Source organism: Sinocyclocheilus grahami, unplaced genomic scaffold (assembly GCF_001515645.1).
Source record: "Sinocyclocheilus grahami isolate Dianchi unplaced genomic scaffold, SAMN03320097.WGS_v1.1 scaffold188.1, whole genome shotgun sequence".
In the NCBI taxonomy this organism is placed as follows: Eukaryota; Metazoa; Chordata; class Actinopteri; order Cypriniformes; family Cyprinidae; genus Sinocyclocheilus; species Sinocyclocheilus grahami.
The window spans coordinates 602,299-622,555 of record NW_015505367.1 but is presented as its reverse complement, the minus strand read 5'-3'; the positions used below and the strand labels follow the sequence as shown (position 1 = coordinate 622,555).

General features: G+C 40.9%; 1 protein-coding gene across 4 annotated transcripts in view; it reads right to left on the bottom strand.

The window, feature by feature from the left end:
- dpydb (dihydropyrimidine dehydrogenase b) overlaps positions 1 to 20,257 on the bottom strand; it is a 168,681-nt gene that overhangs the window by 68,752 nt on the left and 79,672 nt on the right. For all 4 annotated transcript variants that reach the window (XM_016284786.1, XM_016284785.1, XM_016284783.1 and 1 more), the window contains 2 exons: positions 16,470 to 16,654; positions 11,786 to 12,001 (listed from right to left, as the gene is read on the bottom strand). In XM_016284786.1, coding sequence (XP_016140272.1) covers positions 11,786 to 12,001; positions 16,470 to 16,654 — 401 coding nt within the window. The remainder of the gene's footprint in view (positions 1 to 11,785; positions 12,002 to 16,469; positions 16,655 to 20,257) is intronic.

The following is a 20,257-nucleotide window of genomic DNA, read 5'->3' as shown; positions in this document are numbered from 1 at the left end:
GAGGGTGCAGAATTCGTTCCCGCTGCTATTATTTTTGCTGTGTCCTTGCGTTTGAGCTCAGGTCCGCCGCAGAACAAGGGACGAGTGACCGTGACTGGAGATTGCAAAACAATTACACATTACACAACCGCTGGCTGCTGGTTTATGTAAGCAAATTCTTGGAAATACAAGTTGGAGACCGCGGTTGTTGACTGCAGATTAGATGTAACGGAGTAAAGGACATTTACAAAGATGTATAGCTAAAGCAACCCGATTTACCTCAGGATGTGACGTGGTAAACGGCTAAATGGCCTTGACCATATGTGCGCAACTGCTTTTTCATCTGCTTGTACAGCTTATGTTTTCAGACCACACAGGAAAGCATTCGGCCACAATTATCTCTATGGCTAGAGCCGTCATTATGTTGACACTCCTGTGAGGGAGGGTGCAGAATTCGTTCCCGCTGCTATTATTTTTGCTGTGTCCTTGCGTTTGAGCTCAGGTCCGCCGCAGAACGAGTGACCGTGACTGGAGATTGCAAAACAATTACACATTACACAACCGCTGGCTGCTGGTTTATGTAAGCAAATTCTTGGAAATACAAGTTGGAGACCGCGGTTGTTGACTGCAGATTAGATGTAACGGAGTAAAGGACATTTACAAAGATGTATAGCTAAAGCAACCCGATTTACCTCAGGATGTGACGTGGTAAATGGCTAAATGGCCTTGACCATATGTGCGCAACTGCTTTTTCATCTGCTTGTACAGCTTTTGTTTTCAGACCTTAATGGCAATGAATGGGCAAAATAAAGGTTTAAAGTGCCCCTATTATGGATTTTTGAAAATGATCTTTCATGCAGTGTGTAACATAGCTATAAGTTAATGAAAACATCCTGCAAAGTTTTAAATCTGAAAGTGCACCGTGTATAAAGTTATTGTCTCGCAAAAGCGACTCTGAATCATTGAAACGAGTCATTTTTAAAACGAATCCCAAGCCATTTCATGTTGAAGTCAACATGAAACATTAGCATGTTCCCCGCCCACTTGTTGGTCTTTTAGTATTGGCCTGAATGAAAATGCAAATTAATTCTTTGCCACTAGGTGCCACTTTTGGAGCGGTAAAATAGCGGTTTCCTCGGTAACGCTGAACACAAAGCAGCACTGTGCTTACAAAGGCTGCTTTATCAGGCATTATGAAATGAAAATGAGACCAATCGGACCAATTGTTTGCGTCACGCAAAGGAGGGGTTTGGAAAAATGAATCGTTAAACGAATTGTTTGGGAGTCATTGAGCAAATAAGGTAAAAATAAATGCATATTATAAGACAATGAAAGTGTTTTTTGACCTTGCATGCATGTCAATCTGTTGTTGGGGACTCCCAAAACCAAAATATGAACGTTTCATTACCCATAATAGGGGCACTTTAAATTTAATGTTTGTCTATGTTATTTACTTTGTTGTGGTTATTCGGGGGAGGCTTTTATAAATCAATCCATTCATGTGGCATGGATGTTCCGGAAAGTCTAAAAAAATGACCTTTACTTTCAAGTCTATTCCTTTTTTTAAATGAAAAAGTCTATATGTCTAGAATACTGGCTGCGGCCTTAAATCACCATCTTTCAAAACTCTCAGCAGTCATAGCCACTTTACTAATTGATATATTCACATTTTACAGAGCGGTTCCTCTTTGCTTTTCACTGAGTTCAGCAGTCTGGGCTTTCGGTTCTGTAAAGTGAAGGGAATTTGAGTTTGTTTAGTGAGGATAAATGTCCCTGTGTAACTTCACATCAACAAATACTGTATAGATCGAGCTTTCCGAGGAGCTTTTTCAATAGCTGAAAAGCTCACATGACCACACTCATACTGATATTTACTGACTATATAATAAGACACTCATCTTAGGTGCAGTCATGTGTTATATTGTGCATATGGGTTTCTTACAACAACCGTTACATTGCTTTTGATTGATGTACTACAAGAAAATTGCACACAAATATGAATTGCTTTGTGAAAGTAGTACAGTATTTGAACATCACAGATGGTGTGTCACAAATCGCTAATGAAAAGGTACACATTTCAGAACAGATTTCAATGGTATAACTGAGTGTCATTAATGCAGGAAGTCATTAAACAGCACTAAGGACACAATGATGAGAACGTACAACAACAAGGAACAATCTCAGTCATTAAAAGCCTCTAAGAAAAAACATGAATGCTGCTTGTATGAGATATTTTCCAAGGCCTGTATAAAGAGCAGAGAAAAACAGTGTAAAGATGTTTTGTATACTCTTATTAAAGTAGCTCTTGACTTCATTAAGGACATCTAAATATTTGTGCTATTACCCATATTAGAGGAATACTTCACGGGAAAATGAAATTCTTCTTTTACTTACCCTCACTGTCTTTGGAAACCCAGAAATGTATTTTCTTTCAGGAAAAACCCATTTGGAGTTATTTAGCTGAATGTCCAAGTTGCTTTGTTCCATACAACAACAGTAAGGAATTTATTTAATATGTATTTTAATATTATTAAAAAATATTATGCATTATTATACCTTTTAACTAAATACATTTATTTGTCGTAAAATGTTAAATTAATCAATAATGATAAAATTGGCAAGCTAATTGTCAGCCTCATTGTTTAGCCCTGAATGGAGACTCCAGCTGTCAAGGAAGGGTTTAAGGTAAAATTAACCTTATTCCTCATATAAAACTATCATTCAAAACTTTTGTGTTACATGGAAGAAAGAAACTCACACAAGTTAGAAATGACATTATCGTGTAAGCGGTGACAGAACTTTCACTTTTTCCTTTAAGCAATAAAGTAAAAAAAAAACTTTTGTGTTTCAAATTGTATTTTTACAATTAAACATGGATTTAAAACTTTCTTTTTTATGTCTCTTTGGAAAAAAAAATGTGGTGCTTATTTTCATCTGTTAATAACTCAGGGCTTCAAGTGCTGTAGAGAAAAATTAACTATCTTAACTCCGAGGCCTTATAAAGTTGAGTGAACGTGATTTACATCTCATAAAAATATCTTTGCAACAAAGTAAGGAATGAAAAGTTAGGCTTAAAACTCCCACTCTTCACGTAGACTGATTAAAAAGTCACTACAAAGCTTTCTCTTCTGTCATGAAACTCAAACTTCCCACACACGACACCTGCATTTAACAAACATAAAATTAACTGCTACATGCTAACATCCCCACGCAGGCTTCACTCTTGCACCAAAACTGTTTCTCGCACGCACCTCTGCCATCTCAGTGTGAATTTTTTACTTTCCATGCTATGTATTCTTTAATGAGGGCCTTGGCACTGTTACACCCATTCAGCACCACCGAACGCTGTTCCAGCATCTTATACACATGCTAAAGGCTGAAGTATTGGCAATCATACAGCGTGCCTGGGGCGATAATGAAGCACACTCAAGGACACTACAGCAGTATGTAGACGAGGATAGTGCTTACTGATATACATGTACTGCATTAACGAATAAAAAAAGCCCTCTAGATACATTCTCCCTTTTGTTTTATGTTGTCATTCTTTCTTCGTGTACAAATATCACAGTCTAGTGTGAAGGATTTTTGCCTTTTGCCTTTAAATAGTGATGTTCAAAGAAAAGACAGGAAACAGTAGGTAAAACGGGGGGGAAGGGAACAAAAAATGAAACAAGCTCAGTTTGAACTTGCATGTGGCACCTCTAAATGAAGTTGCTTTGTTGATCTTTAATTTGCTAATTTAATATACACTAGCAGTCAAAAGGTTGGAATAATTAACATTTTTTTATGTTTTTGAAAGAAGTCTCTTATGCTTACCAAAGTTGCATTTTTTAATGAAAAATATTTTGATGTATAAAACAGCAATATTGTGAAATATTATTACATTTAAATTAACTGTTTTCTGTTTAAATATATAATTTGAAAATATAATGTGATTTATTGCTGTGAGGGCAAAGCTGAAGTTTCAGCATCCATTACTCCAGTCTTCAGTGTCACATGATCCATCAGAAATCATTCTAATATTCTGATTTGCTTATCAGTTATTATTGGTGCTCAATTATCAGTAATGGTGTTATGGTGCTGAATATTTTTGTGGAAATCGCAATATATTTTTTCAGGATTCTTTGATGAATAGAAGGTTCAAAAGGTTCAACTTAATGCACCCTTGCTGAAAAAAAGTATTCATAAAGGTGCATCTCAATAAATTAGAATGTCGTGGAAAAGTTCATTTATTTAATTAATTCAACTCAAATTGTGAAACTCGTGTATTAAATAAATTCAATGCACACAGACTGAAGTAGTTTAAGTCTTTGGTTCTTTTAATTGTGATGATTTTGGCCCACATTTAACAAAAACCCACCAATTCACTATCTCAACAAATTAGAATATGGTGACATGCCAATCAGCTAATCAACTCAAAACACCTGCAAAGGTTTCCTGAGCCTTCAAAATGGTCTCTCAGTTTGGTTCACTAGGCTACACAATTATGGGGAAGACTGCTGATCTGACAGTTGTCCAGAAGACAATCATTGAAACCCTTCACAAGGAGGGTAAGCCACAAACATTCATTGCCAAAGAAGCTGGCTGTTCACAGAGTGCTGTATCCAAGCATGTTAACAGAAAGTTGAGTGGAAGGAAAAAGTGTGGAAGAAAAAGATGCACAACCAACCGAGAGAACCGCAGCCTTATGAGGATTGTCAAGCAAAATCGATTCAAGAATTTGAGTGAACTTCACAAGGAATGGACTGAGGCTGGGGTCAAGGCATCAAGAGCCACCACACACAGACATGTGAAGGAATTTGGCTACAGTTGTCGTATTCCTCTTGTTAAACCACTCCTGAACCACAGCCAACGTCAGAAGCGTCGTACCTGGGCTAACTTCATGTTTCCTTCTGCTGACCAGCTTTTTGAATATGCTGATTTCATTTTCCAGCAGGATTTGGCACCTGTCCACACTGCCAAAAGCACCAAAAGTTGGTTAAATGACCATGGTGTTGGTGTGCTTGACTGGCCAGCAAACTCACCAGACCTGAACCCCATAGAGAATCTATGGGGTATTGTCAAGAGGAAAATGAGAAACAAGAGTCCAAAAACTGCAGATGAGCTGAAGGCCACTGTCAAAGAAACCTGGGCTTCCATACCACATCAGCAGTGCCACAAACTGATCAACCTCACGCCACACCGAATTGAGGCAGTAATTAAAGCAAAAGGAGCCCCTACCAAGTATTGAGTACATGTACAGTAAATGAACATACTTTCCAGAAGGCCAACAATTCACTAAAAATGTTTTTTTATTGGTCTTATGAAGTATTCTAATTTGTTGAGATAGTGAATTGGTGGGTTTTTGTTAAATGTGAGCCAAAATCATCACAATTAAAAGAACCAAACTACTTCAGTCTGTGTGCATTGAATTTATTTAATACACGAGTTTCACAATTTGAGTTGAACTACTGAAATAAATGAACTTTTCCATGACATTCTAATTTATTGAGATGCACCTGTATATATATATATATATATTTATATATAAATATATAAATTATATATATATTTATATTTATATATATTTATATATATATGTATTTTTTTCTTACTTAAGGTGCCCCTATTATGGGTAATGAAAGGTTCATATTTTGGTTTTGGGAGTTCCCAACAACAGGTTGACATGCATGCAATGTCAAAAAACACTTTCATTGTCTTATAATATGCATTTATTTTTACCTTATTTGCTCAATGACTCCCAAACGATTTGTTTAACGATTCATTTTCCCAAACCCCTCCTTTGCATGATGCTAATCTGTGGTGATTGGTCCAATTGGTCTCATTTTCATTTCATAATGCCTCATAAAGCAGCCTTTGTAAGCACAGTGCTGCTTTGTGTTCAGCGTTACCGGGAAAACCGATATTTTACCGCTCCAAAAGTGGCACCTAGTGGCAAATAATGAATTTGCATTTTCATTCAGACCAATGCGAAAAGACCAACAAGTGGGCGGGCAATATGCTAATGTTTCATGTTGACGTCAACATGAAACGGCTTGGGATTCGTTTTAAAAACGACTCGTTTCAATGATTCAGAGTCGCTTTTGAGAGACAATAACTTCATACATGGTGCACTTTCAGATTTAAAACTTTGCAGGATGTTTTCATTCACTTCACACATTCACTGTGTTACACACTGCATGAAAGGCAATTTTCAAAAATCTATAATAGGGGCACTTTAAACCACACATTTGAATGGTAGTGTATCATAGCCTAGCAACAGCAACAACATGTGTTCAGTTCCCAGGTACTGCATGAAATGAAATAAGAAAACCTTTAAACATTTCCACATCCAGTTATGAAAATGCCACGTAGTTAAATGTAGAACATCACCAAGATTTATAATCCTATACAAAGAAACCCTTATAGCCCAGTGGCAGGAACTTACAATCCAGTGTATGTTAATAAAAGTACAGAGTCAAAAAACATGCCAAGACATCTGAATAATTCATTGCAATCATTCATATTCATGCAAACATCTACGAATGTAAAGCCATCTAAATTCACCTCTGGGAACACTTTTTATCTAGCTCTCTCTAGAGTTGTGTACTCAAGGTGCCTGAATCAGTGTGGGAAAGTTCTGCCCACACCGTGTCTCCCTGGAGAGATACGTGCACATAACAAATTGGCATTAATTGAGGGACGGCAGCCGTCTGTCCCCAGCCACCATTGATTTCCTACCTGCTCTGGCTGGCCCACATGGGCGTGAGGGACTGAGTAGACTGCCTGTTTTTTTAAGGGCCTTAGCAGAGAGGAAATGGAAGAGAGAGCACAGATGTCCTACCTAACCCTGCAACAATACCTGGTGCTCCTATTGGGGTTAGAGCCTGTCAAGAATGTTTTCTATGGATTGGCAATACAGACATACTGTACTCTCTTCAAGCTCTAACTATACTACTAACTAACTCAAAACAGGTTTGTATGTTCCAGGAAAAACTTAATCGTGCAGCATACAATTCTAGAGAAATGTGTGCTTTCAATTTGGTTGCAGCAGCGCCATAAAGAAATGTTTTAATGACTCTGGTGTGGAAAAAAAAATAATGACAAACCTGCTCAAAGCACGCAGCTGAACCCTACTAAACACCTTTGAGATAAATTGGAACAAGTTCCAGGCACAATTACCCCATCATGCAATGTCAGTACCTGACCTCAATAATGGCCATATGTCAGACAAGTATATGTCATAATAGCTATGTTTACACAGCAACAGACCATAGTTGTCAGTCCTGGTTGGATTGCTAAATATGGTTATGCTCACACAACATTTGGCTATGAAAGAGACTGATAACGGCATTCTATAACCAAACTGACAGCCTTTAAAATATTGCCTGAATTTTTAGATTAAGTTATATATTTGTTGTATAAACAGAACCACAGTGAACAACTAGGTGCCGGTGATGTTATTGACATATACTGTAGGTATGTCATGAGTTGTGGGTTGTTCTTTGCTGTCAGTCACTAATGTTAGGGCTGTCAAATACTCTCAGGTTATGAAAATGCCAGAAAATAGACATATTGTGTGGTTGCCCTGCTGGGAAAAAAAAGTTTAAACTAGTCTTAAAACGCAGGTCCTTAATGGTCTCTTGGCCTGGCCAGACTTATATGGTTTTAGTGTTCCATAATTCAGGAGAAATTATGGAAACCATAAACTATTAAGCAAAGTGTGAATTGTAATTAGTCCTTCTTGATTTGATCAGTCACCATCTTTAATATTTACTCACTGTGCTTACAGTCCACAACTATTATGAAAATACAAGTGCAGGTTTACTTTGGTTATTCACTCATACAGACGGTATTCAAAGTTTTTAGTAAATAAAGTTCTCAATCCCAAATACTGACTGTGAACACAGCTTTGAAGAGTAAAACCTGTTAATAAATACAGCTGTCAATCCCAAACACTGTAGGAATGCAGCATTTGAGAGTAAAATATGTTAATAAATATGACTGTCAATCTCAAATACTGTGGGGATGTAACATTTAAGAGTAAAATTAAATATGGTTGTCAGTCCCAAACACTGTGTGAAATGGGTATCGTTAAAAAAAATTCGATATCGATACAGATACCTTGACTTCGATACCGTTCCTGAACTATACTTTTTTCGATACCAATTTTATGAAATCAATTTTAACAAGATTACATTATCTAAAAAAAAAAAAAACTTGAGCCACTGCACAAAGGAACAAAATGTAACCAACACAATAAATCAGTGCAAATAGTTTTAATAAAGCTCAAATAGTCTTCAGTTTACACATCTGTTAGGCTACATTTACACTAGTGCGTGTTCGTTTTAAAACGCATAGCTCAGACAGAATCATAATTTCTATTTATTTTCCACAGATTTACTGATGAGCATTAGCAACTTCCAGCGCTGTCTGCCTGTGTTCTCTCTTCCATGATCCGCACCTCTTCTAGTCGAACACACCGGCTAGTGCTGCAGGCTTTTTGGCTCACTGACGCTGATGAGATGAACCCCTTAGGTATCGAAATTTGGTACTGAACGACGAGACGTTTTTCGAAACTCGATGGTATCGAGGCATTTCGGTCGGTGCCTAAAAAGTATCGAACTCGATACCCAGCCCTAGTGTGAATGCAGCTCTTGAGAGTGAAACCTGTTATTAAATACAGTTCTCAATCCCAAATACTGACTGTGAACATAGCATTTGAGAGTGAAACCTGTTAATAAATCAGAATGTCAATTCAGGACATTGTGGGAACGCAGCTCTTGAGAGTGAAACCTGTTAGTAAATATGGTTTACAAACCCAGACACTGACTGTGTGAATGCAGCTTTTGAGTGAAACCTGTTATTAAATAATATTTTCAATTCTAAACACTGTGTGAATGCAGCTTTTGAGAGCAAAACCTGTTAGTAAATACGGTTTCCAATCCCAAATTCTGATCGGGAATGCAGCATTTGAGAGTGAAACCTGTTAGATAGTACAGTTTTCAATACCAAATACTGACTGTGAACGCAGCATTTGAGAGTGAAACCTGTTAGTAAGTACGGTTTTCAATCCCAAATACTGACTGTGAATGCAGCATTTGAGAGTCAAACCTGTTAGTAAATATGGTTTTCAATCCCAAATACTGACTGTGAATGCAGAATTTTAGAGTGAAACCTGTTAATAAATACAATTGTCAATTAAAAAAACTGTGTGAATGCAGTTTTAGAGAGTAAAGCCTGTTAGTAAATACGGTTGTCAATCCCAAACACTGACTGTGTGAATGCAGCATTTGAGAGTTGTCCATCAATGAATGAACGCATTAATTTTTTTAGAAAGTGGACTAGAAAGAACACAATGTACTCACACCCACCATTATAAACGCTAACTTAATTGGACAAAGCACTGTGCAATTAGTCATGACTCTGTAGGGGCATAATGAACTCCATCAAAAATCAGCTGGCATTAACATCATCTCCAACCAGCTGATCCGTCGGCTCAGGATACCGCTCGTGTGAGCTCAAGAACACGAGTAATAGGCAATCAACCTTGCATAAAAGAACAATAGCAGCCATCATTCATTCTCATGTACAATTAGCGCAGCGCTGACTGAGTGATGGCCCCTTAGCCCTCCGGCGCTCTGACATGCCACTTCCTGGCTGCCTGCCTGCGATGGCACCATAGACGAAAAGCGTGACACTGTGCGAAGTCTCTCACACAGAGACGACTTAAAAGGCTAATTGGGCCTGGAGGTTCTGATCCATCTAAGATCTCGGCACCCATCAAGTCTTGATGACTAAGATCTGACCACATGACTTCCTCATGTGGATCTGAGGACCAATGGACTATTAGATCATCAGAGACGAGGAATAACAGAGAAGTGCCACTAACTGTCATGCAAAACCGTTTCTGGGGCCCGATCCAAGCCATTGTGGAGCCAATTCCCGAGGGACTTGCATCTTGAGACAGAAGGGAAAAATAAAACATTTACATATGCAATGCATCTCATTAATTATAATTAATGAAAGTGCCGCCTGCTTGCTGGGTGCCCCTGTTAGCACTAGGTAAATTAGCTATTCGGCGCACATATACACAGGCTATTTTCATATCCAGCTTGACAATCGCAGGGCTTTCCGAACGCTATTGATGCAGCACGGCCTCGACGGACGACACTTAGCGCGGCTCAGGAGAACAGGATATTAAAAAAAAGTCCCCTATGTTCTAATGACAGCACTGAGCGGAGACACGGAGAACATGTTGACACTGAGGTGTTTTCTTTAACCTACCTGCAAGAGAGAATAAAAGGAAGAGAGTGTTTCAGTGCAGTTATTCTAGCACGTGGAGAGCAATATGAGTTATGTTTACCGAAAAATGGCTTCATCTTGTCTGTGAATGCAGAATTTTAGAGTGAAACCTGTTAATAAATACAATTGTCAATTAAAAAAACTGTGTGAATGCAGTTTTAGAGAGTAAAGCCTGTTAGTAAATACGGTTGTCAATCCCAAACACTGACTGTGTGAATGCAGCATTTGAGAGTTGTCCATCAATGAATGAACGCATTAATTTTTTTGAGTCAAGCATGTTGATAAATGCGGTTGTCAGTCTCAAACACTGCTTGTGTGAATAAACTGTAGCCACTGGATTACATGTTTTATGAAACCTTACGTGTCAATATCTTCCAAGTAGATTAGATCAATGAGTCAAATAGCTTTGAGAGTGGACTAGAAAGAACACAATGTACTCACACCCAGTTAGCTATTCGGCGCACATATACACAGGCTATTTTCATATCCAGCTTGACAATCGCAGGGCTTTCCGAACGCTATTGATGCAGCACGGCCTCGACGGACGACACTTAGCGCGGCTCAGGAGAACAGGATATTAAAAAGAAGTCCCCTATGTTCTAATGACAGCACTGAGCGGAGACACGGAGAACATGTTGACACTGAGGTGTTTTCTTTAACATACCTGCAAGAGAGAATAAAAGGGAGAGAGTGTTTCAGTGCAGTTATTCTAGCACGTGGAGAGCAATATGAGTTATGTTTACCGAAATATGGCTTCATGTTGCTACTGCAGCGTAAAATTAGAAGAATTATTAGCTGGGGTTTGTTGTTGACATTGGTCATGAACTGCCTTTGTTTTTTATTTTCTCTGAGGTCTACTTATAATGTTATCAAGATTTTTACATCAAAAGACTTCCTAATTTATAAGTAATCGGCTATTTTTGGCCTGTTTTTAACCTCCCTCATCTGAATGCTCTGTTTGAATAGGCGTGGCGGATTGTAGATTTGGAAGTAAACGCCCACTTCTATGATTGGCTAATAGTTTCGTATGTTTGACAGCCTACATCCTTCCTAGATGGACACTGCTATGTTTTAGGTTAAAAACACATAAATACTCAGTGATTATCATACGATTTATAATAACAGACAAAGCAATAGTGACCACGTAATGGAAACAGTTACTCAAACTTGTGTGGTGCGACATCGGATTCAATATAGTCGGCACAGCATCATCTTTTAATTTCAATCTTTCTGAAAATCCTGCGTCGACTTGTGCCTTGTTTGTAAGCGAATCCGCAGTACAATTAACTGAACAAAGTGGTCTCAGTGCCCAGTGCTGGTGCTTTCATATGCTTATGACCTTTTGGGGATTTTTGCCAAGGTTTCAGTTTCTGTGATGTTGCACGAAAGACTTTGCTCCGCTGATACTTTGCAATGCAGTGTGCGCTTCCCACACAAACACACCACCCAAATCCTAGCACGAGTGCATGTGGAGCCTATGGCGTACTGCATGTTGATTTTTTTCTGTGTTCTGTAAATATACCTTGTCCAGGCCAAAGGTCTTGGTGAGGGCAAAGCCCCAGCCCTGCTCGAAGGCTCTGCGGATCATGGCTGCACTGGTTGTGGGTGGAGCGCTGGCCAGCCCAAACGGGTTAGGAAACTTAATCCCGCACATCTCCACGCTGATGTCCACTGTATCGATGGCGCAGTGAAACAAGGGCAGTTTGGGAGTGGTGCTTACTGTGTTACCATGAAGGGACTGCAGAGAAAACACACACGTATAAACCATTACTTCATGTGCCTGCATTGCCATCACAGATAAAAAAAATAAACACACACACACAAATGACATGGTCAAGACGATCTGCTGAAGTTTAAACTGAGCATCAGTATGGGTTAAGAAATAAGTTATGTGACTTTGAACAAGGCATGGTTGTTGGTGCCAGACAGGCTGGTTTGAGTATTTCAGAAACTGATAATCTACTGGGATTTTCATGCACAACCATCTCTAGGGTTTACAGAGAATAGTCCAGAAAAGAGAAAATATACAGTGAGTGGCAGTTCTGTGGGCAAAATGCCTTGTTGATGCCAGAAGTCAGAGGAGAATGGGCAGACTGGTTTGAGCTGATAGAAAGGCAACAGCAACTCAAATAACCTCTTGTTATAAATGAGGAATGCAAAGAAGCACTCCTGTCAGCTAACAACAGGAAACCAAGCCTACAATCGCACAGGCTCACCAAACTGAACAATAGAAGACTGGAAAATGGTAGCCTGGTCTGATGACTCTCGATTTCTGTTGCAACATTCAGATGGTGCGGTCAGAATCTGACGTACACAACATGAAAGCATGGATCCATCCTGCCTTGTATCAATGGTTCAGGCTGGTGGTGTAATGGTGTGGGGCATATTACTTGGCACACTTAGTACCAACTGAGCATCGTTTAGACACCACAGCCTACCTGAGTATTGTTGCCGACCATGTCCGTTCCTTTATGACCACAGTGGCTACTTCAGGATAACATGCCATGTCACAAAGCTCAAATCACCTCGACCTGGTTTCTTGAACATGACAATGACTATGTTTACATGGACATCAATAATCTAATTATGTACCTTATTCTGAATAAGACAATATTACGATTAAGGTTTTTACATGAGTTGCTTTTAGAATATTCCTTTCATGTTACCGTTTTACATGTTATAGTACATAGTTCGATTAATGGCACACGTCATTACGTCACCACGTGACACCATCCGATGTGCCCTCCGGAATTTCACGTATAAACATATAGTTCTTCTTCGTTATGATGCCATATACAGTTTTGGGTGTTTCATTTTTAATTTACTGAAAGCTTCAAGTGCAGTTAATTATTTGTCATGCTATACGTGCAAACAGATGACGGCGTTGATGAAGCCATTCTTTTGTTTGCCGTCAAACGGTTGACCACTGCCGTGTGTGTATCTTGTTGCAAAATGCTGCGAAAAGTCCTACACAACGGTAATAATTTGATTAAGGTGTGTACATGTCTTTACTGCACTTCAATAACGCGACTAAAATAGGAATACTCCACATGTCTTAATTCGATTAGTGTTTACTTCGATTATGACTTTAGCCGGATTAAGGTAATCAAAAATCTCTGTTTACATGGTAGATTCTTAATCAGAGTATTGTCTTACTCGTATTAAAATCGACAATACTTAATCGAGTATTGTTGTCCATGTAAACGTACTGAGTGAGTTCACTATACTCAAATAGCCTCCACACTCACCAGATCCCAATCCAATAGAGCAAATTTGGAATATGGGAGATTTGCATTATGGAAGTGCAGCTGACAAATCTGCAGCAACTGTATGATGCTATCATGTCAATATGAACCAAAATCTCTTAGGAATGTTTCCAGCACCTTGTTGAATATATGATATGAAATATTAAGGCAGTCCTGAAGGCAAAAGAGAGCCAAACCCAGTACTAGCAAAGTGTACCTAACAAAGTGGCCGGTGAGTGTATAATCTTTAATCTTTTATATAATAAAGCTCCTTAATGAACTTACATGTATGCATTCACATACAATTATAAAAAAATATTATTTATTTATTATTAAAGTCAAATAATTTATGTTTCATAATCTGTTACACATGACCCTGAAAGAAAATTAGACACTGAAGCAACACTGAGTTAAAGTGTTAAAATTTGCAATTAATTTAAATGTTTACACACTACACACAAAAATAAACTTAGCCAAAAAAAAACTTTCACACCACTAAAATATTTTGTGCTGACAATTTCTCAGAAATTGAAACGATGGCCCTTTGTTTCTCAGGCAGAAAGAGAGACTGTACTGAGCTGTGCTGAGTAAGTGTCATCACTCTGTGCTGAGTAAGTGTCATCACTCTGTGCTGAGTAAGTGTCATCACTCTGTGCTGAGTAAGTGTCATCACTCTGTGCTGAGTAAGTGTCATCACTCTGTGCTGAGTAAGTGTCATCACTCTGTTTGTGACTCAGGAAATGTATTGTGTTACAACTGCTTCTGGTCTCCCCTACTAGCACAGAAAAAAAATTTGCAAGCTAAAAAGGAAGAAAAATAAGCACACTGCTCAAGAGAACATCTCATCCCACTGAAAATCCATACACAAAGCCCAATAACCAAAATTTAAACACAACACCCACAATAAAATGTGATCTTATCTTCCAATCATTTACGTGATCTTGAACCGCTGAACCCATTAGCAAATATTTGTACAGCTCTTTCTCTGTAGTCCAAAATTACAGAATGGTTTTGGGGGGGAAATGGATTTGCCAAACAAACACTTCAGCGTGACTTCCTCTGGCCACTCGATTAATGGCACACGTCATTACGTCACCACGTGACACCATCCGATGTGCCCTCCGGAATTTCACGTATAAACATATAGTTCTTCTTGGTTATGATGCCATATACAGTTTTGGGTGTTTCATTTTTAATTTACTGAAAGCTTCAAGTGCAGTTAATTATTTGTCATGCTATACGTGCAAACAGATGACGGCGTTGATGAAGCCATTCTTTTGTTTGCCGTCAAACGGTTGACCACTGCCGTGTGTGTATCTTGTTGCAAAATGCTGCGAAAAGTCCTACACAACGGTAATAATTTGATTAAGGTGTGTACATGTCTTTACTGCACTTCAATAACGCGACTAAAATAGGAATACTCCACATGTCTTAATTCGATTAGTGTTTACTTCGATTATGACTTTAGCCGGATTAAGGTAATCAAAAATCTCTGTTTACATGGTAGATTCTTAATCAGAGTATTGTCTTACTCGTATTAAAATCGACAATACTTAATCGAGTATTGTTGTCCATGTAAACGTACTGAGTGAGTTCACTATACTCAAATAGCCTCCACACTCACCAGATCCCAATCCAATAGAGCAAATTTGGAATATGGGAGATTTGCATTATGGAAGTGCAGCTGACAAATCTGCAGCAACTGTATGATGCTATCATGTCAATATGAACCAAAATCTCTTAGGAATGTTTCCAGCACCTTGTTGAATATATGATATGAAATATTAAGGCAGTCCTGAAGGCAAAAGAGAGCCAAACCCAGTACTAGCAAAGTGTACCTAACAAAGTGGCCGGTGAGTGTATAATCTTTAATCTTTTATATAATAAAGCTCCTTAATGAACTTACATGTATGCATTCACATACAATTATAAAAAAATATTATTTATTTATTATTAAAGTCAAATAATTTATGTTTCATAATCTGTTACACATGACCCTGAAAGAAAATTAGACACTGAAGCAACACTGAGTTAAAGTGTTAAAATTTGCAATTAATTTAAATGTTTACACACTACACACAAAAATAAACTTAGCCAAAAAAAAACTTTCACACCACTAAAATATTTTGTGCTGACAATTTCTCAGAAATTGAAACGATGGCCCTTTGTTTCTCAGGCAGAAAGAGAGACTGTACTGAGCTGTGCTGAGTAAGTGTCATCACTCTGTGCTGAGTAAGTGTCATCACTCTGTTTGTGACTCAGGAAATGTATTGTGTTACAACTGCTTCTGGTCTCCCCTACTAGCACAGAAAAAAAATTTGCAAGCTAAAAAGGAAGAAAAATAAGCACACTGCTCAAGAGAACATCTCATCCCACTGAAAATCCATACACAAAGCCCAATAACCAAAATTTAAACACAACACCCACAATAAAATGTGATCTTATCTTCCAATCATTTACGTGATCTTGAACCGCTGAACCCATTAGCAAATATTTGTACAGCTCTTTCTCTGTAGTCCAAAATTACAGAATGGTTTTGGGGGGGAAATGGATTTGCCAAACAAACACTTCAGCGTGACTTCCTCTGGCCACAGTTACATTAGCGATTAACCTCTGCATGAACCTTCTCTTTATGCTGCCGCTTAGGTCTGTGTGCAAAATCACAGAAAATAGTCTTCTGCAAGGAAAATCAAGGAAGAAACTTCTACTGTTTGAGTTTCGAAGCCAAAAAGCACTCAAGATGTCACCCTGAGAAAAAAAGTCCCTGTGGAATAATGCCCTCACTATAAAAACTGTGAGCGAAAACTTTGAGTGCTACACTAATGCTGAAAATTGCTGGCACTAACACATAATGTGAAGCAGGCTCTCAAAGCTACACAACTGTGGCCAAACACTAAGTATGTTGTGTAAGACATCCAAATGCAGAATGAGATGGATTGGCTTATTGAGTGGAGAGCCCACCTGGATGTACTTGTGGATGTGCCAGGAAGCTTGTTTGCCATCGTTGACAGACTCCACGGTAGTGTTGGCCAACCCGGCGATGTCTCCTCCGGCAAACACCCAGGGTTCACTGGTCTGCATGGTTTCACTGTTCACCTCAGGTGTCCCCCATCCGTTCAGCTTTACTGGTTCCAGGGCCTTCTTCACTGTTCCAGCACATAATATTAAAGAGATTGTAGTGGTTAGAGTGTATCAAAGCTAGACTAAAACAACTTTTTGTACAACAATGTCAGGACACCCTGGGCATTAAAAAAAAGATGCAAGATATTTAAAGTGTACCTGAATTATACTTGCAATGTTTCCACTTTAGCACAATCAAATATACTTCAGTATATCTTTAGCTGGACTTCAGCACTACTTCCACACAATTAAAGTGCATTAAGTACAAAATTAGCTGTTCCAATTTTGCAGACTTTAAGTATACCAGTTTAGTAAACTAAAAGTACAATTGCAGGGTATTTTTATTAAGTACATAAATATGTAAATGTATTTGTAATATACTTAGCATGAAATAAATGTATTTCAAATAAATTTATTTTTCACTAGGGTGATTTCAAGATATACATATCAAGATAATTCGGCATAAAGCTAACACTTTTTTTTCTGTTACCAAATCCGAAGGCTACTGACTCCACAGGTAGTGTTTTTGTATAAAGGTAGTTCTTAAAGAAACTGAATGATTTCAAGTGACCTTTAGACTTAAACAAGCAAATATTTAATCTTTACAATATTATTTCCTAGTAGAACTGGAGAGGGGAAAAAACGTCTCGGTTAATTGTGTAACCCTCGTTCCCTGAAGGAGGGAACGGAGACGTTACATTAGTCATGACTGACGAATTGGGATCTCGCCCGAGAGCCCAATCACCTTCGAGTGTAAACTAAACAAGCTAATGACAGTTGGCGTGCGTGTTTCGCCACGCGCACCCCGCCCCGCAGCGCAGGTATAAAAGGAGAGCGTGTGCAAATGCAGATCAGTTTTTCGCTGAGGAGCCGAGACTACGCGCCCCGGCCGTACAGCTGTGGTACAGCAACTGTGGCGACGGAATGTAACGTCTCCGTTCCCTCCTTCAGGGAACGAGGGTTACACAAGTAACTGAGACGTTCCCTTTCAGTCAGTCACGTTCTACGTTACGTCATTGGTGACTGACGAATTGGGATCCGTATGGAAAACGCCACTATTGCTGACCCCCTCCAGTGCCCTGCGGAAGCCGGCAAGTCCCCCCACACCAGCTGGGGCAGAAGATAGGACAGCGGCTAGGCAGAGGTGTCCGCCACTGCTGTTCCATACAGTGTTACATTGGATAACACTGGGAAAGTGTTCCACATCCTGCGCATAGGAGGTATCATGTGGAATACACATATGGACTGGCCCAGGGCAGTGCTACATGTGGAAGTCCCTGCGGTAGACTCAACCTGCCTGGGGTGAGACGACTACACAACAGAGATGGCAGAGAACGACTGCCAGGGAAAGACACGGGCTTACCGTGAGGGGAGCCGTACCGTGGAAGAGTACACATGTGGGATCGCCCGAAGGGGGGATCACTACACACGGGCACCTAGCCCAGCACAAGGGCTGACCTTGGGCATGCACACGAGTGCTGAGCCTGGCGTCTGGCGCTCCACCACGCCTGACCGCCGAGGGTGCGGGAGGAACTCCAACAGGGTTCGCCATGGGGAACTGAACTGAGAAGCAAAAATGCGCACGAATCCGGTCCTTAGAGGGGACTGGCGCAGCAAGCGTGATCGACACCGAGCGGGTCCGGTGTTACTGCCTACCTGAGGCGAGTACACGAGAGGACACCGGCTCTACATGGAGATTATAGAATCTCGCAAACGTGTTAGGCGTCGCCCAGCCGGCAGCTCTACAGATGGTTACAGATACAGCAATGGCTGGGTCTGCCTCCTCCCGGGGCAGCGCTTGCAAGTTCACCACCTGATCCCTAAAAGGTGTGGTGGGAACCTTGGGCACATATACAGGGCGGGGTCTCAGGACAACGTGAGAGTTACCCGTTCCGAATTCTAGGAACGAATCGTCGACCGAAAATGCCCGCAGGTCCCCTACCCTCTTGACCGAGGCCAATGCGGTGAGGAGCGCTGTCTTCAACGACAGAAACTTAAGCTCTACTGACTGCAGAGGCTCGAAGGGCTCCTCCTTCAAGGCCGCCAGGACCGAGGGGAGATCCCAAGAGGGTAACAGGTGAGGGCGCGGAGGATTCAGCCTCCTTGCCCCTCTGAGAAACCTGATGACCAAGTCATGCTTCCCCAGAGACTTACCGTCTACTGCCTCGTGATGTGCGGCAATGGCGGCAACATACACTTTGAGGGTGGAGGGAGACAGCCTTCGCTCCAACCCATCCTGCAGGAAAGAAAGCACGACTCCGACCGGGCATCTATGGGGGTCTTCCCGGCGGGAAGATCACCAATCGATGAACAGGTTCCACTTCAGCCTGTAAGCGTGTCTGGTAGACGGGGCTCTAGCTGACATGATGGTGTTTACTACCGCTGGAGGTAGCCCACCTAGTACTCCCGAGGTTCGAGAGTGCGATCAAACGTGCTACTCACGCACTCTCTGCCTGAACGCAGGTAAGTGTTGCACACCCGCAGACCTGATCGGCTACGAGACGCCCGGGCCGGGTCCCTGCATTTCTCTTCGCTGCCCCACTGCGGGTACATCGGTGGTTCCATTGGTGCCACTTGTACGGTATCTGGGAGCATGGCTAGCGGTCCCCAGTCCATCTCGCTGGCTCCTTCAGACCATCAGACTCAGCTATTCAGTTCGCCGGCATCCTCCCAAGTTCAGGGGCGTCCATTTCACTTCAGTGAAGGCTGCAGATGCCCCTGTATTGCGTGCAGAGATCGCAGTCCTACTGGTGAAGAATGTGATAGAGCCGGTCCCTCCAGCCGATATCAAGATAGGGTTTAACAGCCCTTACTTCATTGTACCCAAGAAAGGCGGTGGGTTACGACCAATCTTGGATCTGTGCATTTTGAACCAGGCCCTTCACAAGCTACCATTCAAGATGCTCACACAGAAGCGCATCTTCGGGTGCATCTGTCCCCAAGATTGGTTTGCAGCGATCGACTTGAAAGACACAAACTTTCATGTTTCGATCCTTCTGGGCCACAGGCCATTCCTGCGGTTTGCGTTTGAAGGACGAGCATATCAGTACAAGGTCCAGCCCGATGGGGGGTCCCTGTCGCCCCGTGTCTTCACGAAAGTTGCGGAGGCAGCCCTTGTTCCCCTGAGAGAGCGGAGTATTCGCATTCTCAACTACCTCGATGACTGGCTCATACTAGCTCAGTCTCAGGATCAGTTGTGCGAACACAGGGACTTGGTGCTCTCGCACCTCAGTCAGTTGGGCCTTCAGGATCTCTTTTCTCGGTATGGAGTTGAATTCGGTCAAACAGACAGCACGCCTCATGCAGAAACGTGCTCAGTCAGTGAATATGTTCAAGAGCAGGACAGTCGTCCCACTGAAACAGTTTCAGAGGCTCCTGGGGCATATGGCAGCAGCAGTCATGCCGCTGGGGCTGTTTCATATGAGACCGCTTCAACACTGGCTTCATGGCTGAGTCCTGAGGTGGGTGTGACAATGCGGCACTTACCGGGTCCAAGTCACACCGGTCTGCTGCCAAACCTTCACCCTGTGGTCAGACCTTGCATTTCTCTGGGCAGGAGTGCCCCTGGAACAGGTCTCCAGGCATGCTGTGGTTTACACGGATGCCTCTACCACGTACGATGGGCATGC